This window comes from Salvelinus namaycush, chromosome 23 (genome assembly GCF_016432855.1).
Source record: "Salvelinus namaycush isolate Seneca chromosome 23, SaNama_1.0, whole genome shotgun sequence".
Lineage (NCBI taxonomy): Eukaryota > Metazoa > Chordata > Actinopteri > Salmoniformes > Salmonidae > Salvelinus > Salvelinus namaycush.
The window spans coordinates 30,996,916-31,020,304 of NC_052329.1; the positions used below are offsets into that span (position 1 = coordinate 30,996,916).

The 23,389-nt window shown below is 43.0% G+C and overlaps 2 protein-coding genes and 1 long non-coding RNA gene across 4 annotated transcripts in view; 2 read left to right on the top strand and 1 right to left on the bottom strand.

Moving 5' to 3' along the window:
- Positions 1–496: 496 nt before the first annotated feature.
- Positions 497–19,295, bottom strand: LOC120018304. Of its 2 annotated transcripts, XR_005472206.1 has the most exons (5): positions 19,232–19,295; positions 18,092–18,164; positions 5,486–5,559; positions 3,495–4,842; positions 497–1,082 (listed from the first exon to the last, which is right to left on the bottom strand). It is a non-coding gene; the product is annotated as an uncharacterized LOC120018304 (long non-coding RNA). The 2 variants fall into 2 exon arrangements; XR_005472205.1 differs by having other exon boundaries at positions 497–4,842.
- Positions 763–13,229, top strand: LOC120018292 (zinc finger and BTB domain-containing protein 38-like). The gene is made up of 3 exons (XM_038961417.1): positions 763–1,135; positions 1,689–1,762; positions 9,222–13,229. Exons 2-3 carry the CDS (start codon positions 1,742–1,744, stop codon positions 13,146–13,148), a joined length of 3,948 nt encoding a protein of 1,315 aa, XP_038817345.1. The 5' UTR covers positions 763–1,135; positions 1,689–1,741; the 3' UTR covers positions 13,149–13,229.
- Positions 18,621–23,389, top strand: part of LOC120018294 (ras GTPase-activating protein 2-like) — a 43,322-nt gene continuing 38,553 nt past the window's right edge. Inside the window, exons 1-2 of the mRNA XM_038961422.1 lie at positions 18,621–18,697; positions 21,691–21,814. Of these exons, the coding sequence (XP_038817350.1) occupies positions 18,640–18,697; positions 21,691–21,814 (182 nt within the window). The 5' untranslated portion in view covers positions 18,621–18,639. The remainder of the gene's footprint in view (positions 18,698–21,690; positions 21,815–23,389) is intronic.

Genomic DNA, 23,389 nt, shown 5'->3' on the forward strand with positions numbered 1-23,389 from the left:
TACTTATAATGAGTTCATGGGTCAGACGTAATGCTGGAGATGTTTCCTGTTTGATGACCGATTTAGCGTTCCTACGCCCTCTGCTGAAAACCAGCTGTACTGAAGGAGCTGTGTGAGGGGGGTCTGATACAAACACTAGCCAGCAGAGGGAGCAAAGTGGCAGAGAAATGCACATCCTTACTTCAGGATTTCCAAGTAAAACAAAGGTGACGTGTGCAAAACAAGTGGTATCAGTCAGACAAACTTAATCCTACTGTTGAACTGTAACCACACTAGCATGAGTTTGAATGTAATCTTAGGTAGGCCTACTTAGCGCATGTATCAGAGAAAAATGTGTGAACCCTCCAAGTGCAAGGGAAGTTTGGTGAAAGGGGATTTTTTTAAAGAGCAAACATTTTAGTAGTATACTCAGAAAGATAGGCCACATAACCCCACTTAATTTGTTTAAAGAAACTAACTCATACTCACCCTTTAAATTATAAAGAGGAGAGTCATGTAAAACAGAACATGTTTATTAATTTTTAAAAATCTGTCTTTACATTGAAACATTACAAAGGACACGATGTAGATAGTTTTTAATGCATGTATTGTTGTTTAAAAACGTGTCTTTAAGTTGTAAAAAATCAACCAATCAATTGTGTCCAAATACCTCACTTCGGGGAGTGAAATGGATCAGATTCCCGCACACACACGGCCCTCAATGGTACTGAGCTCTATTATTAGCCTGAGTTAGAGTCGCTAAACACCGCCTCCTTAGCTGGGTCTGGGAGGAAAAATATTCATTACGTAACAATAAAAGATCTGTCTCTGGCTCCACTTCCTGAATACCACAGTGGCTAGGCCTGCGACAGTCGACCAGCCCGGAAGCCTCACTTTCTCTCTATTTATGCGTTTGGGCAGAGCTCACTCTTTCGTTTATCCCTTGCAACACATTCCCACCACCCCTCCTCCTCATGTCCTCTTCATCTCCTCTTTGTAGGTCAGTGATGCAGCAGGAGTGACGCAGCAGTGTCAGCGCCTCATCGGCCTCCAGACGGGCAGCGTCTCAGGAGTGGACTGGAGGGAGAATCTGTGTGCCCAGGCTGGGCCCAGACACAGGCAGCCAGCCACGAGTAAACAGAAGAGAAGGCAGAAGGTAAATTATATGGCTAGGCAGAGAAAGAGCAGGCCTGGAGCTGGCTAGCTACAACTCTCCTTCCTACACTTTCTCTCTCCAGAGGGACTGCTCACTTTCATAGCGACAGCAAAAGGGCCTGTAGGACCATCCGTGAGGAAAAATGTTAGTCGGCTACTGAGCATGTGTGAGTTGGATGTGCCAGCGCAACAGTAATGAGGATCAGTGTTTATGTACGCAGTGTGTGTGTGTGTATTTTGAGAGAGAACAAGGCCTAGTCAGGCTTGCGCTATGGGCTCTGTTTCCCTGCCGATCAATGTTCCTCTAGTCTAGTCTCTAGCTGGGCTCTGCAAGTGGCTACGGACAGACTGAGACAGTAAAGGCATGTCTTCTTTTGTTGTGGTTTTGAAAATATCCCAGCTGTAATGCATTTAACGGATGGGTGTGCCAAAAAAAATAGAGGATGTCAGAAGAAAGGAAAATATCTAGACAATTTCTATTAAAACTAAATGAAATGTTAAAAGTAAATGGGAAAGTCACATCAAACATTGTTGATATGTGATCTGTCTGACAGGGATGAATCTCCAAGCAATTATTCAAGAGTGAAAGAAGAATTCATCCCAGAGAATGGCAACAATGAATCAGCAGGTTGGATCGTTTTAATTTCTCCGATATCCACAAATAATGTGTATATAGCAATATAAATTTGTCCAAATTATTTGTTCAAATTTCAACCGCTCTTTATGTATTCTTTGTTTGCAAGACATTCGAAGTACTAACAAATACTGTGGGAGAGGGGTTGTGGTAATTGAGACAAACAGTAGGTACTGCAGGCACTTAATTTGCAATTCTCAAAACTGTAAAAAAACAAAGAGCATGGATGGTAAAGGAGGGCTACTTATTATTTGTTTTGGGATGTTGAGTTACCCTGCAGTGCACCAGTGGAAATTGATTGTGCAGACAAGACTACAAATACAGGAAAAGTGGGGAGGAAGCAGGCAAGACCATTAACCATACATAGCAGGAATGTCTTAACACTGAAGGAAGAGAACGGAAAGACACCAGAGGAAAAACTGAGATAAGGCATGATAGTGGCCACTCAAATCATATTTCCTTTTGCTTTAAGAGGCTCCCTCCCAGAACGTGTAAGGTTCGCAACCTTTACTGTTTCATACCACCATGCTGTTAAGGTAGCACTGTTTTCTTCAAATGTTGCCACAGCAACAAGGTCATGCCAAAGTGCAGCGGCTTACAGAAAGAAGTGTGAGGGCTGGCGTGCTCCAGGCTGGTGTACTGCTTACCCAGGCCAATGCAAGCAGACAGAGGCCTTGATTGCACTCAGGTAATGTCAACAATCAAGCCGGGTAGGCCTGCACTAGAAATAGCTGGCAGACGGCTGAGCTTGTGGTTAATTGTGTGCGTCTCGATCACAACCACAAGGCCATGTGACCAGTAATGAGCAGAGAGAGAAAGCACAGGGAGCAGGAGGGGACAGAGGCATGGGGATTTTCATGATAAGCTGAACGAACACTGATAGAAAGTGCACAACAAATGTCTCCCATGCATTTCATGAGGTCAATCTGTTCTGTGAGACCAAGTAAATGTAAAATGTACATGGATTTCACACCCGGCTGCAGAAGCCGCATCCCTGACCCCGGAAAGAAAGCTAAGACACGTATGCAAATTCAAAAACACTTGTAATAAAACCCCTCCGCCTTCATACGCATAAAGCGACTGTGTGCATCTACAGCAGCTGGTGGGGCTAGCAGTGCCCTGCCTGCCTGGTTTAGCCCCTCCCTCCTGCACTCTGCAGTGCTGAGGCATCCCTCTATGTTCCCATCCATCAGCAGCCTCCACAAAGATGACGGTCCTCCTCTCCCCCTGCTCTCTTCTACATCTTCTTTTTTCTCTCACTTTCTCTTACTTTGAAAGTGAAGAAGCAGATGAGAGAAATAAACCATATATAGTCACAGATATCTCATTGATCATGCTGCTATATACAAACAAGAGCATTGTAGGCTTATCATGTTCATGAGGCAATGCACACAGATGTGCTGACAAAGAGCGAGAGAGGGTTGAGTGTACACAGTAGCACAGACAAAGAGAAAGTGAATGTGTGCATAGGCATGAGACAGATGGAGAGCTTGATGTGACTTGTGTTTGAAAGTGAGCTACAGATCCAGCTTCCCTTTTGGACTATGAGATACAGTATGAATGGTGTCAGTGTAGAAGTTGAGCAGAAATGTGATTGTGGGTGCGCTTTGTTTGAAGTTGTATCGCCGTAACCCCGGTAGCAGGCGTGCAACCTAGGTGTTTTCTCTGTGATCTGTGCAGCACGGCGTAGTGGTGTGTGATGTAGCACTGAGCCGCTCTCTCTTACCGTCCTCAGCCATGATTTATAAAGTTGCCGTTTCCTGCTTGGCGATTGCAGAGTAGATGCCGCTGGGCTCCAGTTGCCCGGGCAGCACAGAGGCAGCAGACAGACCCATAGTCCAGTCTAGCTATTTTTAAACTTCAATGTGGGAATCCTGTGGTCAATGGTCTGAGAGCTGAGGCAAGCCAGGACAGGACTGGGTGGAAGAGGAGAGAGCGGGAGTACTCGACCAGGACCTAGGGAGAGACGAAGGACGTTGAAGCTGGAGTGATCAGCGTAGAAAGAGAGAGGGAGGGAATGAGAGAGGGAGAGGAGGAAAGACAACAGCGAAAGCTCTGCCTCCAACAGCACCACTGAGCAGCGACGAGTCTAGAAAAAAAAAAGTGTCTACTTTCGCCTTCCTTTCACAAAAGTTATTTTCCTGTATGGTAGAGAATATGAACTATAGTGGAAGGACACTGCGTAATGTTTTTGGCTGTTCGCCTTCTGTGTCAGCTGTTCGCCTTCTGTGTCATTTTATCTGATTCGCAAAGGTATGTTCTGCACGTTTCAACGCAATCTACAACCTATCTTTAACGGAAATACACATATTGCATGAGGTGGCTTGAGTGGGTTCTGCTATAACATTTTCGCTCTTTGTTTGAGTAGACAGCTTGTATTCAAGACAGTTTTTTTTCTCGTCTTGTGGTTCACAGAAATTAGGGGATTTAAATTTTTAAGGTTTTGAAATGCATATCGCATGATATTCTAAGGCACAGTGAACTAGGGTGTGGCAAAGAGACAACCGTTGATGACAAATTCAAAATTTCCGCTCAATGTGTGAACAGAGTAAAGCACATCAAGATGAGAGAAAATTGGTCATATCAGCCCTCATTGAAAATAATCAACTGAAACCGCAGATATGCGGGCAATTTCCAGATGAAAATACAAGGAAAACGGCACAAACCAGGGGAAATCAGCATCAAGGCTGAAGCAGAAGAGAGAAAAAGTCCATCGGGCTGCTGCATTTCTGCTGCAGACTCACACACACCGACTGACACATATCCAGAGTGGAAACAAAGGGCGGCGAGCCTCCATTGCAGTGGCGTTGGAGCCTGGGAGCTCTGCGGTGCTGTGGCTCTCAGACAGGCAGGGCTCGCTGTCAGGAAGGACCACACCAAATCCCCGGACGGCTAATGCAGTCGCCCACCAGCCCCGCCATCCGTCTGAATCTGAATCCCAATAAGTGCTGCGCCACAGCATGTTGCCATGACAACAGAGGCCTGTCAGACGGGGAGGCAGGAGGTTGTATTTCACAGCGATACGTAAGGCTTCTCTTCTCTGTCTGCTGCCAGCCATATTGTAATCGTGGCACCTAGAGAAAACATTAGCAAAAATATGTATTTTATTAAGATTTTTTTTTTTTTTTCAAACAAGGGTGCTTGATCACTTTAATAAGTTTAGTGACTACACATTTTTATGTTTCAATACGGACATGTTAAGTCAAATTAGTGTTTATGGCCTGGGGCGGAATGTATGGTTTATTGCTGTGCAATTATGTAAATCTAACCTCTGTCATTAGGTTATTCGTTCTTCCCTGCCTTTTCTGAGTAATATGTAGAATGTGATGCTTAGGAAAGTCAGTTGAAATATAGAGACTGAAAATGAGTACAGTTTCAATATTAAAACACGTAGGTGTAATGTAGTTGAACAAGCAATAGGGATGCCTCTAGGGCAGTATTCAACTAAGGGTATATGGAAAATGATATTTTTGTTACGAATAGGAGGTCTCATCTCAACATCATGGTCTAATGGCAATCTGGAGCAGGGACAAATGGTACCCCATAAACAGGCAGCCATTTTAACCTACCCCAACAGCTCACCTTCAACAAGGATAAAGAAGAATATAGAAAATGGCCGCCATGCCATGGAACATTACATTATCAGCATTTGGTAGTGCACATTTATAACCTGCCCTACTATATGCATAACAACAATGCCACAATTGCAGAGCTGACCTTAGCCTTGTTCTCTCTGTAAGCAAAGCTGTGGTGCGCTCCAAAGCACCTCTGCCGGACATCAGGGATTGCATCTTAAAAGTCAAACAGGGAAAGAAGACATTTTGCATTAGGAAGTATGTTGTGACACTGATCTTAAAATAAATATGTTTCCAGAGACCTCTTTGAAAAGAAGTCAGGGACAAAAATCACAGGATGCTAATAAAAATAGAACTATGTTGCCTAGGCTTCAGCAGCATATAGGCATAATCATATTAATAGTCATGCAAACAGAAAGTCAAAAAGAAATGCTGATAGCCTAAATATAGCCTACCGCTAACTTCAGAAGCTACTTGCCTTTGCAGATAACCTAAGCATCATCCTGTTTAAAAACCTGACAGAGGTGTTGCCTCAGACCAGTCCACACAGTGACATAGGCCCACTCCCCTGGGAGGAACACACAGGAAGTGCTATGCTCTTTAATTTCCTCTTAGGTTAGACAGAAAGACAAGAGACATTAAAATCGCACTGAACCACATGCAAAAGCATCGGAAGACGTTACACACAAACATAACACAACCCACTGGGCACAAACTCCAATTCAACATCTATTCCACATTGGTTCCATGAAATGACGTGGAAACAACATTGATTCAACCAGTGTGATCCCAGTGGGAATGCTCTACAGATGTCTATAGATATAGTGAAGCAGATGGCGTGTTTGTGTAAGCCGTATGTGCGCTCCGTGAATGTGCGATTAGGGACTGGATTAGCAACTGAATTCTACGCTGAAAAGAGTTAAATGGTCAACATGGTGGTCGTTCCTCTACAGTGGCTCTGTAGCCCAGTGCAGCGGACCCGTTTCAATTATAGGGCGTTGGTTAAGTATTCCTATAATTGTATTAGCTCTGTCTCAGCTGTGTGTGGGTGAGAGCAGTCAAAACAATCCTCCAGTGCTTATGAATAATGAACTAACGCTAGGGGCAGAAAGGGCGAATGAGTCAGGTGAGACAATATTACCATCTCATTTACTGCCATCAACCTGAGCCCTCAGTATGAATTATGCTGATGTACCTACCAGCCAGTAAGGGCAATGACTCTAGCATGGCTGGTGACCTGGAATGGCATTGAACGTTTGACTGAAGCAGGTAGAGCGACTCCACATCCTGGGTGAATCACATGTTTGTCCTCATTCTAGTTTCCACTCCACCAGATGTATCACTTGCCAGGTACAAGTCATTTTGCTTCAGGCACTTGACTAGAGCATGCTTAGTCAGTGTTTATTAAGAACATAGTGTGGCAGCCTCCAGACTGTAGTCATTCTGCGTTAAGTAGCCTAATGTGCCTCACCAGATTGGGAAACAACAAAACAGAGAAGAGTCTCCAGGAAGCCATACGTCTTCAGGAATAGGTTCACATATATACCGAACAAAAATATAAAATGCAATATGCAACAATTTCAAAGTTTTTACTGAAATCAGTCAAATTTTTCAAAAATGTATTAGGCCCTAATCTAAGGATTTCACATGACTGGGAATACAGATATGCATCTGTTGGTCCCAGATACCTTAAATTTAAAAAAGTAGGGGCGTGGATCAGAAAACCAGTCAGTATCTAGTGGGCCCACCATTTACCTCATGCAGCGCGGCACATCTCCTTTGCTCTGCATCAGGCTGTTGATTGAGGACTGTGGAATGTTGTCCCACACCTCTTCAATGGCTGTGCGAAGTTGCTGGATATTGGTTGGGAACTGGAACACGATGTCGTACATGTCGATCCAGAGCATCCCAAACATGCTCCATGGGTGCCATGTCTGGTGAGTATGCAAGCCATGTAAGAACTTGGACATTTTCAGCTTCCAGGAATTGTATACAGATCCTTGTGACATGGGGCTGTGCATTATCATGCTGAAACATGAGGTGATGGCGGCGGATGAATGGCACGACAATGGGCTTCAGGATCTTGTCACGGTATCTCTGTGCATTCAAATTGCCATCGATAAAATGCAATTGTGTTTGTTGTCCGTAGCTTATGCCTGCCCATACCATAACCCCACCATGGGGCAGTCTGTTCACAACGTTGACATCAGCAAACCGCTCGCCCACACAGCCATACACTCCATCTGCCCGGTACAGTTGAAAACGGGATTCATCTGAGAAGAGCACACTTCTCCAGCGTGCCAGTGATCATTTGCCCACGGAAGTCAGTTATGAACCTGGTGATGAGACAGTTTGACAGTTTGTGCAGAAATTATTTGGTTGTGCAAACCCACAGTTTCATCAGCTGTCCGGGTGGCTGGTCTCAGACGACCCTGCAGGTGAAGAAGCCGGATGTGGAAGGCTGTCGTGGTTACACGTGGTCTGTGGTTGTGAGGCTGTTGGAAATACAGCCAAATTCTCTAAAACAATGTTATGGTAGAGAAATTAACATTAAATTCTCTGGCAACAGCTCTGGTGGACATTCCTGCAGTCAGCATTCCAATTGCACGCTCCCTCATCTTGAGACATCTGTGGCATTGTGTTGTGTGACAAAACTGCACATTTTAGAGTTTATTTTTATTGTCCCCAGCTCAGGGTGCACCTGTGTAATGATCATGCTGTTTAATCAGCTTCTTGATATGCAACACCTATCAGGTGGATGGATTATCTTGGCAAAGGAGAAACGCTCACTAATAGGGATGTAAACAAATGTGTCCACAAAATGAGAGCAATAAGCGTTTTGTGCGTATGGAACATTTCTGGGATCTTTTCAGCTCATGAAACATGAGACCAACACTTTACATGTTGCGCTTATATTTTTGTTCAGTGTAGTTCTATCACATACGAGGCAATTATTCAGAAATGTAAAATAAAAATGTCTGAAAGCAAGAAGTTTAATTGAATTGGTTTTCAGACAATGGTGAGTGCTCATTTCCAGGTGTATACATTTTTCCAATGTATGGTCAATGTTGTTTTTTCCAACAGAGAATCATCAGAAATTCTTCATGTACAGCATTGTAAACATTTTGTAAGGGTAATGTCAAGAGGAAATCTTTGTGCTGTTGTTACTTTTCATTAAGTAAATATTACATTAGTATATTCTCATGAGAACTAAGCATTGTTCTGGTTAATCTATTTGAATAGGCTTGAAGAAAATAAGATAGGGCCTACAGTTCTTCAAGATATGGCATGCAAGCATCATCTCAAACTTTGCTGCCATCTAGTGTGACAAAGTAAGAAGAGCGGGATCGCTTTCTTAGAAAACTCACACATTCCACTTGATTTCCATAAGGCCATTACTTCCAAATCCAGCCCATGCTTAATCAAAGTAACAAACCATATACCTTAGATTATCTCTGTATGAAAGGAAATGTTATTGTTTGCACAATTATAGCCTACTAATATTTTGAATACTAAAGAATCTAACAGAATAAATAACACAATTTCTAATTCCACATAAGAAAAAGTATGTACCCCTTTCATATGTTTTTCTTACATTCCAGAATGACAATTTAGTCATTTTGACATTTTAGTCATTTAGCAGACACTCTCATCCAAAGCAATTTACAGTAGTGAGTGCATATATTTTCATACTTGTTCCTAGTGGGAATCGAGCCCACAATCATGACGTCGCAAGCGCCATGCTCTACCAACTGAGCCACATGGGACTCAGTTTGTACAAATGTAATGACGTGTTCATATTTTTCATTGTGACTATAAGCAATGGGCTAACAATGTTTCAAAACCAATTTGAAATTTCCTTTATGTCCTCTATGCAGATGACCGTGACGTCTCCCTGCACCCAGGGCTTGATGGACAGCTCCCATCCCCAGGCGCTCCTCAGCAGGCTCAACGAGCAGCGCTCCCAGGGCCTCTTCTGTGATGTCACCATCGTGGTGGAGGATGTAAAGTTCCGGGCCCACCGGAACATCCTGGCTGCCTGCAGCGGATACTTCCGCAGCGCCTTCACCTCCCCAGAGGTGTGGACTTCCAGCCAGGTGCTGGAGCTCATGGACCTGAGGTCTGAGGTGTTCGCCAGCATCCTCAACCTCCTTTACTGTTCCAAGGTGACATCATCACCTAGCACAGAGGACACTAGATGCCTGATGGCAGCTGGAAAAAGACTGGGGATTCCCTTCTTAGAGAAACTAGTGGAACAAGACAGGCAGGACTCAGGTGGGCCACAGATCCAGACCTCAACCAACCCTGTTAAGACCACAGGCCATAGTAAGGCCCAAGGGCCCCGTAAAGCAAAGAAAGAGACCTCCAGGCCAGAGGAACCAGACAGTGCAAGAGGCCCACGGATCACCAATGCTTTCTCTATCACTGAGGTGGGTCCCGGGAACAACCTCTTCACCCCACTAGACCTGCACAGGGGGGAGAGGCCATCACCTGATCTTGGACAGACCCCAGCGGGCTGCCCTGCCCCCTGCCCCCTCGCAGTGGACAATGAGTCCATGCAGGCGCTGTCAGAGCACTCCTACGCAGTCATTAGCCAGGGACCCAGGGACCCTGAGCACAGGGATGGCAACCAGGAAGAACAAGAAGGGAACAAGAAGGGCACCAAGCCCACACAGTCCCAACCAAGACAACTGGCCAGCAGGAACAGTGGCCCACTCAAAAAGCGTCACAGACTGCGAGCCGCCTTGAGTAAAAGCACACCTCCAACACCGGCTGTAGCACATGAACCTGTGCATTCTACTGGAAGCAGCCCGGCATTAATTAAGCCCACTGTACAACCTGTGGGAACGTCACCCCCGTCATTATACCCGCAGATAGTGCATACAAGCAGGGCCAATGAGCTGCCTCTAGCCATTGATAATGGCTACAGGGAGCTGGACCCACCTCCACTTTCACCCCACACAGATGATAGCATATCAATCTACAGCTGTGAGCACTGTCCAGAGATATTCACCAATAAAGCACTTCTCACCGTACACACAGAAATGCACAAAAAAAGGTTTGTCAGTCATTTGTTTTGCAAGTTTTGTCGCAGGAAGTTCATGCATTTGAAGCGGTTGCGGAACCACGAGACGGTGTGCACGAAAGCACAGAGGGGCTCGCCTGAACACGAGCCCCAAGGCAAAGAGGACAGGGCAGACCATTATTCAGACAGCATGCCAAGCACGAACAATACAGTAACTAATGTCCAGTTATCTCCTCCTGAATTTCCTGACCCTTTCCCTCCAACCAGCCTCCAAAAGAACCCCACGTCAAAAACACTGCAGGCTGTAGATAGGTTAGTGAAACCTAGTGGAGGCCAGAGGGTCTATAACTGCAGTGTGTGTAAACGGGCATATGTGACCGTCTCCAGTCTGAAGCGCCACGAGAATGTGCACTCCTGGCAGAGGGCGTACCCCTGTCACTACTGCAATAAAGTGTTTGCCCTAGCCGAGTATCGCACCAAACACGAGATCTGGCACACAGGTGAGCGCCGCTACCAGTGCATCTTCTGCTTAGAGACCTTCATGACCTACTACATCCTAAAGAACCACCAGAAGGCCTTCCACGGAATCCATCCCAGATTGTCTGTGAGTAAGAAGTCAGCAAATGGTGGATTTAAGGGCAGCGTTTACCCCATAAAACTCTACAGGCTTCTGCCTATGAAGTTTAGAAAGAGACGTTACAAGACTTACAGTCAGACCTATTCAGAGGAGCTGGGGGGCAGTGAGCAGGCCCTGCTGGGCTGCAGCTCTCCCATCCCTTCATTTGATGATGGTGGCGCTATGAGTAACCAAGATGCTGCTATATTCTCAATGCCTGTGACATTCATGGCCACTCCAAAAGTGGTGGCATCAGTAATGCCACGCATCAGTTTTGATCAGCCCTGTGACCAAGATGTAGACCAAGTTGCAGGCACAGGAAAACAGGCCTCTCACTCCGAGCATAATGGGCCTCCATATAGCTATACAACCCCCTTGGCCATAATGCAGGCAGGTGTGGAGTCCCCTGCAATGGACTATGGAGATGGTGCCGCATTCCAAAGGTTTAAGAACCCGGAGGGCAACAGTCACAATCTACCAATCCTAAAAATTAACCCACCCAGCTCTCTGAACAGGCTATGTGAGCTCTCAGCTGCAGCCCAAAGAATTGAAGCCATGACCAGTCAGCTTTTTCTACCAGGGGCTGAGAGCCTGATGCCTAGCAAGACTGCAGGGGGGGAAACTGAAACGTACATTGCCAAGCCTGCATGTCCAGGTCCCTCCGTGGATGGTCACGTTCTACCCCTCTGCCAGATCACAGTGAAAATTGGCAACGAGGCAATCATTCGCCGAAGGATCAAGGGCTCCAAGCTGTTCCCCAGGAAGAAGAAAAGAAGCAGCGGGAGCCAGGTAGAGGAGTATTGGGACCAGGGCCGGCCTACAGAGGGCAGCATGGAGAGCTCCAGCCTCCGCTTCAGGACAGAGGTCACTTCTGTCATAGAGCCAGAGCCATGCGATGACCTCATTGACCGTGACACAGCTGACAAGCTCTGGCGTCCCTATTACTCTTACAAACCCAAGAAGAAGAGTAAGAAACTGAGATCCAAACACAGAAAAGAGAAACGTTGTCTACGCTATTCCATGACATCCTCAGTAGTGCCCAGGGCCAGCAAAGACTACCTGGATAAAGGATGCAGAAGTGCTGAAGAGAGCATCTCCAGCGAGGGCACAGAGCTGAAACAACGTCTCAGAAACACCAGCCCAAAGACGACATATACCTGTGACATCTGTGCAAGCACCTTCATAACAGCATCTGGTCTGAGAGCGCATGTCATTGGCTGTCACCCAACTTTCTGTCGGACCTGTGCAAAGCAGTGTCCCCCCGGCGAATCCCCCAGTGCCAGCTTTGAGACCGCTGAGGACAGCAGGGATTACGTATGCAAGAGCTGTATGGAAAATGGCTCCTGCTTTGACAATTGTGCCCGCAGCCCCAGCACAGAGAAGCGGTATCATTGCTCCTTCTGCCCCCAGCGCTTCCTCTACCTCGCAACCAAGAAGAGCCATGAAAAAAAACACCAGGAGACAGCAGGAAAGGGGTACAGCAGCAACAACTACTCCACAGATCCAAAACACCCAGCAACTTTGGACTTAAATCTGAAAAAGCATGTCATCAAAACAGAGGAAGGGGAGGATCAATATAGCATCGACAAGGAGAGCAAAGCGCCAGCGGGATTGCTAGGCAGGTTCTCAATAGAGAAGATAGAGCCTAAGCACGAGGAATGGGAGGACACAGATGACTACATGTCAGTGGCGCCCGAGAAAGAGATTCCATTTAGAATTAATAGTGATGGACACTATCAAAAAACTCCAATGTCACCCCCCTGCACCGACACCTTTTCTCCTTCCCCTTCAGAGATGCAGTATAGAAAGCCTTCCCCTTCAGATATGCAGTACAGAAAGCCTTCCCCTTCAGATATGCAGTATAGAAAGCCTAAAAAGCGCATTGAACATAAACAGCAACATCAGACAAGCCTCACTTCCAAAAGGCAGAAGCAAGTAGACTATATCGGTAGAGAGACACCCAGCCATAAGGACCCTATGGCCACACCAGGAGCAGACAGTCATTTTAGCTATGGGCAGTCTTCTTCTACATATCTGAAAAAAGACTCTGTCACTAGGGCAACCACTCCCTCCTCGCCCAAGTCAGAAAAGCATACATGCAGTGCAAAGAAGAGACCTCTTTATAAACATAATACTTATCATTCAGGAGGGAAATACTTTTAAGTGATTATATGCCTATGTAGTAAGTTGCAGACCTACAGTCAAATACATACAGTACCAGTCAAAAGTTTGGACACAGCTACTCATTCCAGAGTTTTTCTTTATTTTTAGTATATTTATAGAAAATAGTAAAAATAAAGAAAAACCCTGGAATGAGTAGGTGTGTCAACTTTTGACTGGTACTGTATGTCAATAGATTTCAAAGCTGTGCTTGATTTAGGTTAGTTTGATTTAGGTTCATTTGCCCGAAATAATGGACACAATGGAATTGACCCAAACTAAATCAAGTTCACCTCAAGTACTTTGAAAACATTATTTGATATTGTGTATTTGACCTGGGTCTGGAAAACAGATATATCTGAAATAAGTTGCCAATGGAAAGCAGATATTGAATGAGGACCTAACTGACATCTATGTAAATTGAATCTTCTTCACTTATAACACAAATCGGTCGTTTTTCATGTTTAAAAAAAAAAGTGATTTATTTTTGTACTTTATTTTGCTTTGAGACTAGTTCATAATTATTGTGCTGTCCATATTCTCTACCTATGCTAATTGTGCATAGTTATTTGCACTTTATAATAATTTATATTTACACTGTATAGGCTACCATTCATATTAATAGCCTGTCCACCACTTTGGTAGTGTCATTACCACTGACAGCACCACCAAAATGAACGAGTCCCTATGTGTGTCTTTTAAAATAATATACATAAGTGTTACAAAGTTGACAAACTGCAGTTTGTTTGTCAGAGGGAATAAATAATTAATCAATCAACCAGTAGATAATGACAGGAAGAAAACATACATGCTTGTTTTTATATTCCCGTGTCTTGGGTTATTTAGATAAATAAACAAACAAACCTGTCTGGAATTGCCGAGAAGAGCTGTTAAGCTACATTCTGGAATTAAGAGGACAAATGAATGCATGGCACACACACACCCTCCTATTGTTTAGATAAAATAACCACACAGGAGGCCATAATTTGTAAGTCCTTGCACTGATGCAGTTTGCAGCCGTTACTTTCATAAGACAAATATAAATAAAAACAAATCTAAGCCATCTAATATTTTTACTCTTTACTTTACTGAATGCTCCTCTACCTTTGTGTTAAATGTTTTACCTAACTTCTCAGTTGTATTACCTTCGGTAAATAAAAGTGTGTGTAGATTTTGCAAAAGTGCAAACGCTTAGTAAATCTGACTGTCTGTTTACTCTGGTGCTCTGTTGAATTCAGTTCTACAGTCACTTGGTGGCCTCGAGGGTCAGCCCATCTGAGAAGTTAATTCCTTTCCCATCATCCCTCAACAAAACCCAGCAACATTTTAGAGTCTGGCCCACACGAAGCAAAATCCAGATGTTCCCCTCTCCCCATCCCCCTGGAGTCGGGACTGGCCCCGATCTGGTAACAGGTTTATTTGGTAGTACAGTACTTACCTTCTCCTCCGCAACCCCCTTGTTACCTAATGCTACCAGTTTCTGGATAAACCTTAACTACTACTCTCTGCTCCTTCAATTATTAAGTTGACTGTGTTAATGAAGTTAAACCATTGAGGTGGCTGTGAGTCACAGGCCATGAGAGTTTAACTATTTACAATTAGCTACACAGTCTAAATAAAGTTATTGATGAATAATACACATTTGACAAATCAAAGCATAGTCATGGAGTAGTCATCATGGCTGATACCCATAAGGACCATATAACCAAATGCAAAGCAGGTTAGGTTTGTACATTGAAACTTCCTCTGGTTTATAGAAACGGCAAATTGAATCACACTGGTCTCCTCTTCTAACACAAGCATCTGGTCATCTAATCTACTTCCTTCATGATGAGGTAAGTGGTCACATAGATAAAAACATCCATATGGGTGATTCCTCACAAAATTAGAACAAAAAGAAGAGTATGATTTTGGGGATTTTCATGAAATGTAGTCTATATAAGGTTCCTTTGGTGGAAGGATTGTTGACATAATAGACATTTGTATCTTAAAGCATAATTGAGAAATCATTCATTGAAGCTGGAATGTGACATTTACCCAGGCCTCCTTAATGGTTCATCTGTAGGTGCTACAAAGCAGAAATTGTCATATGAAACCGCTTGCTCTGCAATATGAGTAGTATTTTGATTACAAAACCAATTTTCTTTCATTCATTTATGAATATTTAAAATATAACATTTTTGATTTGGCTAATGTTTCAATATATTGTTGATCATAACATACTCTACAAGCACACAATTCCCAGAATGGGATCTCTGCTACTTTGGAGTTATAATCCAATATGTAAGCATTACCAACAGAGTGAATGTGAAAACGGTTGCCCTCTGCTGCCGATTTGCAGGATGTGCAATGATACAAGTAAAGGAGCATGCTATGCCAATTTATCTGAATAAAATGGGCCATAACTTTAAAACGAGGAGATCCCACTCTGGAACTTTGATATGTCCGTATTGTATATTATGTTCATCACTATATAAAAACATTTGAGTAATCAATTTTTTATATTTTCAATATAAGATCATTTGTATTAAAATCAAATTGCTACTCATATTACGGTAAAGCTTCAAATGACACACATTTGTAGGTGCTTTGTAGCACCTACAGATGAAACATTGTGGAGCCTTAAACGAGGCCTGGGTAAGGCCAAAATGTTACAAATGTTCCAACTAATTATTTCTCAAGTATGATTTAAAGCGCAACTGAAGGCAATAAACAACTTCTCTGATAGAAAACAGCCCATGTGGTATCGATATTAGTCAGAAACATTTATTTGAGTGTTAAAATTGACGACAAAGTGTAAACAGGATCATTTTGATAAAGTCAGTCTCGTCCAAAAGAAAGTGTCATGTACACGTTTAAAGTGTTGTTTAAATAGAAAACAAATTGACAATACAACTTTCATAACAGTTACATACCAATAAAAAGAGACTAGCCTGCTGGCCTTACTGGGTCGATAGGAACATTAGCCCGAGCTATTTAGGAGGGATATCACACCTGGCACAAATTATTGTCTAGTTCTGTTTTCCTGCCGAGAGGTGCCCTATACCTACACCCAGAGAGGATTAGTTCAAAGTCCAGGTACAGGGGGTGGCTTGGGTCTAAAATGATTTTGTGAGCCTTGCGGAGGGCCCTGAACTTAAAGATATCATCCAGGCCTGTCTGTTTGACTCCAAGTACCTTGCTTGCTGTGGTGATAATCCTTCTCAGCATATTTCTCTGGCTGACAGTGGCATTGCCAAACCAACAAACAATACAAAAAGTTTAAATAATCTCAATGAAAGATTCAGTATAGTACAGTCAACATTAAAAGATCCCAGCTTTTTGAGAAAGTACAGTCTCTGACTCTTTTTGTAGATCAGGTCTGCACATTTACTCTACTGGAGCTTATTGTCCAAGAGGACACCCAGATATTTGTATTCCTCTACAATCTCCATGTTCTGACCTCTGATAGATGTTGCAGAGGTAGGTGTTGTACACTTCCTGAAGTCTACTCACATCTCTTTGGTCTTGTTGGTATTGAGGACCAAGTGTGATTTGATACACCACTCTACAGTCATTTAGGACCGGGCCATGGTGTTCCTCGTCAGCATGCAACAGGCTGATCAAGGCAGTGTCATCAGTAGTACAGTAACCACATGTAAACTGAAATGAAATTTACATAATCTCCAAAAGTAATTATTAATCATGAGAAGACAATAAACAGTAACTAGTAATGCATCATACTCCAAGAAAGGTTCAAATCTCACCTTTCTGGGTTTTTTTTAATAGAAATTGCTCAGGTGTAGTCACTTTTGAAGACACAAGCGCAAGTACACAGTACAAATGAGGAAAATATGAAATATTTTATATGACGTATTTCCTATTCAACAAAACTGTATGAATAAGGCTTGAAATGACATATGCTTTCTAAATGTAGTATAATCAAATTATAAAACCGCTTACTATAAGATTTCACCTTCCTTATAACTGTAAAATACATATTTGTTTGTCTAGTGTTAGAGAAAATGTGCATATTTTCTAAAGGCCTCTCTTGATCAAAACACCTGCCCTCACCGCTGTGAACATCAAATAGAGCTATATTAATTTCACATTAAATTTGTCCATCTATGACAACCAGAAATAGTTTTTTGTTTAAAATCTATAAAATATTTTAGATTAATGGCTATAAATCGATCTCTGAATATGCTATAGTGATGAAACCACTCTCACCTGCTGCGCTATGATGTAAGGATTGCAGGCATGCGCTTTTTCAGTGGATGTGATGTAGGGTTCAGCCAGGAGTTGATGGACAGTCGGAAGAGCGAATTAAATGGTAGGAGCTTCAAGTGGTTTCAGATTTAACGTCCTACGTCACACAGGCAGACAATATACTACTGTGTCTGTGGGAACCAAGGTTATCGCTCAATGCATGCCATTTTGAGCTAGTGTCCACAGATCCGATTTATAAGTGAAAATGTCAGTCGGAACCGGTACCAGAACCATGCAGGTCCCCTAAACAGGGGACTTTACATCTAAGAGGGATACAAATGTCAAATATATGTCAACAATCCTTCCTCCAAAGGACCCTTCTATTGATTACATTTTGCGAAAATCCCCAAAATCATGGTATTTTTTTTTCTAGTTTCATGAGGAATCACCCATATGAAAATAAGGTCAGGTTTAGGATTAGGGTTAAGGTTTTCAAAAGGGCTTGCAATAAAGTGGGCACAAGGGTTTGGTTAGGGTTTTGAGGTCAAGATGGACTGGTGCTAGGGTTAAGCGTTATGAGGACATGGGTTACAGTTTTGAAAAATAAGTGAAGATAAGACTGGGACTAGGGTTTTCTAAAGTTAGTATAAGGTTGGGTCTAGGGTGCTGTTCCAGTGGTGTAAAGAGGATTGGCACCCGAATTGACAGGCACAAGGCACTTTCATTTCTGCTTGCCTTGAGCAGGCAGGTGTGCATACCTGTATTCCCTCTGTCCTTCTGAATGTCCTGAATAGTATTGGATAAGCAATCCACCATCCAAACTGTGAATACCTTGAAATAAGAAAGAGATGAGAGAAGTGAACATAGCCAATTCCCTGTATTACTGAAAAAAGAACATAATCCGAATTTGCAAAAATATATCAGCAGTAGGCCTGAACATTGTTAACTTTCAAATAACAAAATATCAAGAAATGCTCCTATGGCAACCACAGAAGTTACAAGTATTGTCTGTGCAAATTCCGTGTCTCTAGGCCGTGTACCAAAAGAGGAGTGGGGGGGCGCATCCTCTCATCTTTGACACTTTTTTGTGTGAATCCTGAACAGAGCTTCCACTTGTTTTACAAACTGTGAGAGTCAGTGCAGTGAATAGTATTCACACAAGTCTCTCCAGTCTAGTCTAATGTCAGCGTACGGCCAATAGCGCTCGTAGTGACGCTGCAGTAGGTTGGCCCTTCGCTTGCATTCATAAACGGATATTATAGCTAAGCGTTGAATGTACTAGCTACAGATACAGTCAAGTCGGACCATGGCGGAAGAAGAGGACACGAGAATACGGATTTTACAAAGCCTGCGGGGAAAGATATGTAAGTGCGAACAATGTATTTATTGTATCGGCATTCTTCAATTGAAGGGTTTAACAAAAAGTAAACGACGTGAAAAAAGAGGGGCGCGGTACGATCAACACAGCCAGTTCATGAAGATAGATTGAGACATTGTTGTGAATGAATGTTGCCCGGGCCCGATAAAACTTGTTTTATATTTTCAGAAAACGCTGTCACAATGTAGCTATTTATTTTAATATCACGGCTAGGTTATCTCCTAACAAAAGCCTATGCAAAGACGGGCTAGTTAGTTAGTACAGTCAGTGGTTTGAAATCCACACACACGCATCAAAACACATGAGCTAGGACTGGCTAGCTTAACTGTTAGCTGGCTCGCGCTAGTTAGCTACGTTGCTAATTTAGCTGTCTATTTTTCTAGCAAACGTAAAGTGCTTTCCGTGAAATTGTGCCACTCCCTATACAGGTAATTCATTTGTTTCAATGTATCTTAGCTAGCTATCAAATAATAATTTGTCATTCATAGCTAGTTCACGCTACCAGTAGCTAGCTAGTTACCTTGTCTCTGTTCTCATCTTGCGAAACGCTCGTGGCAGGAAGTTGTCTCCGTGTGTTGGTTAGGTACTGAAATTTAATTGTGTTGAAATAACTAACTAGTTTCGATATTACTCTATTCCAGATTAGTCATCACTTGAGAAATGATTTTGAAATTTTAAGCCATACCCTTATCCAGCAGGGTTGGCTAATAGCTGGTTTTTGTTACTGTCATATTGATAAGGAAAAAAAACGTGAATTTACCCAGATTTGAGAAAAATATTAATTTCATCAAAGATAATGGATACAATGTATTCTTCTTTGAGTGGAACTTTTACACTTTCGGGATATATTTGGTCACAAACACCCTTGTCCATCATTCTTTGAGCAGGAAAATAACATTAATTAATAAAAGTTCCATAATACATTCTATAAGTTCTGTGTGGCCCTTGCAATGCAGTTTACTCACGTGAATAAGATCAATTAAAAGTCATAATCATAAGAACAGGTTGATTACTGAAATTGCTTCCTTCCCATGGATGTCAGTGCATTGTTTTTTTTTGTTGCAATTAAGAGACTTCTTGAGGTCCTAAACACATTCCACATCAAGACTACATCCATCATTGTTATTATCCTCTGTAAAGCATCTACTTGCATCTATGAATAACAGCTAGCCTATAGCAGATATATAAGTAACTTTGTCAAAGTCCATTTGATAAAGAATTTGTTTGAGTTCATAAACATGCACCTGGCTTTTATGCAGTTTGTTAGTTTTGAATGAGCACAGTACCACACAGGATCTTTTGATGGAATGTTACTGGCACACAAACAATACTGTCAGCTTTGTTAGGGTAACTGTGAGAGAGAACAACACCATTCACACTATCTACTGCAAAATGGGAAAACAACATACTAAGCATCGCATACATAAACCTGTTTTGATTGCAGGAAGTCTAGTAAAGTATGAATTTATCTCAATGGTCTAAAAGATGGGACTCCTCCTTTGGTCAGTGTTTTCACTAAAAAGGACTAATCATAGTACCTGCCCTTGGTTATAGACTACTGTACCACTACTCTACCAGTATTACCCCCCCTTCCTCCCCTTCGCTCTGGCTCTGATGCTTACTTCTGCAGATGCTATCATGAGTGTACAAACAAGCACAGAAGTTGACATGCACAAAGTACTGTCATCATAGGTGTGCATTTAAACATAATAAATGAATGCATTATGCACTTGCGCGCACACAAATCGGCTGCAAAACAAATGGCAGTTTCACTAACATGCATTGATTAGCACCCAGGAAACGAGAGAAATTGAGGAACTACCCTTGGCAAGAAAATCAGTTTGCCATCTTACGAAACCTTTTTTCCTCTTGGGGTTTCTCTTTATGTCTTAAACGAAAAAGTGTCAATGGAAGTTGTAGTCTATTCAGTACAAAGAGAGAAGTTTGTATTAGCGTGACGTTTGCTCTTTGACCTCTTGCCTCTGTGTTTCCATGGCGACCAGTGCTTTTTCTTGTGAGGATGGCATGGAGGAGGGTGGAGTTAGCGAGGGCTTGAACTCCCCTGCAGGTCAGGCTCACCGGAGCTTAGTGGCAGCTCAGGGCTCTGCTGTAGGTTTTCACAGCCCTTTTCTGGGATTAGACCTATATTAATAGCCCTTTTAAAGAGCCTGATCTCCGACTCTGGCTTTTCTCCATTCAAGTTTGTTCACCCTTATGTATCCCAGACCAATTTAGACCACTGTTAACCACTACACAGTGAATAATCTTGTGGTTCACACACACATTGATGTGCGAAACTATTAAAACATGAACCTGGTGACGCGCCATATAGCAGATGTAGACAGACAGAGCTCTATTACAGGTAGTGGTGTGCAGTCCTTCTTATGGTGCAGTAGCATATACATTTTAGTGGGTATTCGTTGCTGTGCTGTTGATCCAGGTGCAAGCAGTTTACCTGGCTGGATATTTCCGAGGTGTTTCACATTTGTGAATCAGCGCGGCACTGTCAGAGCCAGGAGCATGATGGGAGGAAGTTAATGCGCTGTCCTCAGTATCCTGGCTAAATGCATCAATGAAATGACTAGGCCCCCTTACATGCCACATCATGAAGTTGTCAAAATCAAAATAAATCTTCAAAGAAGGCCTTACGGAACACACTTCAGTTGAAACAAATTATCTTTAGGGTGTTTTTTATTATTTAAATCAGGGCTGTTCAATGTCAGTCCTGGAGGGACAAAAACACTTCTGTTTTTCCTCCTCTCCTTCTAACAATGAACTACCAGGTAGAAACAAAATCCAGAAGTGTTTAGGCCCTCCAGGACCGGAATTGAACAGCGCTGATTTAAATGTTCACATTGGTATTATCAACCATAGTAACAGCAGGTCGATGGGAAAGAGACCTTGGCAATTATTTGACTGAAGTCTATTTTCCACGTTAGCACCACCTGCCTCTCTGACCCTCCCCTCCATATCCTGCAGGTGAAGGCAAGAACCTGGGTCCGTGTTCGGGGCCCAACCGACAGCGGGACCTCTGCACCTTCTGCACCATCAGCCTGGACCAGGAGGAGGTATTCCGGACCAAGGTGTTTGACAAGAGCCTCAGGTAACAACATTTTTTTTATAGTAGTATTATTATAATGATATTATATAATCTATGCCATTTAGCAGATGCTTTTATCCAAAGCGACACAGCCCTGCGCATACATTTTACGAATGGGTGGCCCCGGGGTTAAATCCACAACTCTGGCATTGCTAGCACAATGCTATACCAACTAAGCCACAATCTCCCTCCATCATCATCCTCAGACTAAAGGTAGTCACTATCTGGCCATGCTACAAAGGTCTGAACTCGGAAGTATGACTTTCTCTCATAAAATATGATTTTAACCACTAACGATAGGCCTAGTCCTAAATAAAGAATACACCATTCATATACTTGCTCATCAGTCACAATAATCTAGCCAATTATGTTCTTTGTAGCATGGGCATCTAGTGATCACCTTACAAAAGGGCACATGTAGGCTACCTTCATATGTTCAAAAGTACCTCACAGCACTGCCTGCAAGAACAGCGCAGTGAAGACATTGCTCTTGTCATTTTAGCCTAGCCTATATTGCACTATTGCCATGGTGATATCATATGATGTGTAACATCCTCTTCCTTGCAGGACCCAGATCTTTTTTCATTTATCATTTTGTGTCAATGTCATCAGGCAGGGTAATAACAGTATAATTTCCTTACCATCTCTCCTAACGTTGAAATGTGTTCTTCACGATCAATGTGGAGGTGTCATGTAACACCATTGAAAACGTAACCCTTTAGCCTTAATGTTTATTGTAACCTGGAGACGACCAGGGGTGCCTCCCCAACTAGATACGCCTCTCGAGTCCAGGAAGAACAGAAGGACACCCAGCCGAGTTGGCTGTGTGTGTTTGTGGGCATAGTGTCATTTGGGCAACACCAGACGAGGACAGTGTTAGCTAGGCTAAATCCTCTACGATGAGAGCAGCCATATTTGATTTGAAACGAACTATGCTGCTTACAAGCTCCCCATTCAGAGCTGTCTGGGGGAGATGGACACGGGTAGAACCTAATGTTTCTGGTTCTAGTCTCGTTCATCTCACTGTAAACGCGGTGCTCGTCTTCTCTAGGTATTTCACAACGCACATCAGTTTTTTTATTTTCTTTTTTTTATCCACTGTCGCAAACCCGCCGTTCAAAGGGCTCCTTTTAGAGTCTAAGGAAGTGCATCCTCCCACTCTCTCTCTCTCTCTCTACCTCTCTCTGCATATGCATGGTCTTTCATATGGCTATAAGACTTGAACAATCTCTCTCTGCAGAATCCCAAGGTTGTTGCCTCCCGCCACTGTCACGTTGCACAAAGTTGTCATATTTGAAAACAATTGCAGTGGAGCAGCTATACCGGTACCATATTACTCTCTACTTATGGGGTGGTCAAAGGACAATGCCACTCAAACTATATAGAACCTTCAAAATACAGAAAGTGGCACAGCGAAACGGGGAGGGACCTACCTGAATTTGTCCAATAGAAACTCTTGTTTTCTTTGCCAAACACAAGTGTTTGGACTAATGCTTACACCCGTTATCTGTCTGAGGGGGAAGGAACGGGACAACGAAAGAGGTTGTGTGTGTGTGTGTGTGTGTGTGTGTGTGTGTG

What these genes read in the sequence shown, in the direction of transcription:
- LOC120018292 (XM_038961417.1), top strand. Translation starts at nt 1,742, where the DNA reads ATGGCAACAATGAATCAGCAG. An exon ending in TGGCAACAATGAATCAGCAG is followed by an intron (nt 1,763 to 9,221) that starts GTTGGATCGTTT and finishes TCCTCTATGCAG; the next exon opens with ATGACCGTGACGTCTCCCTG.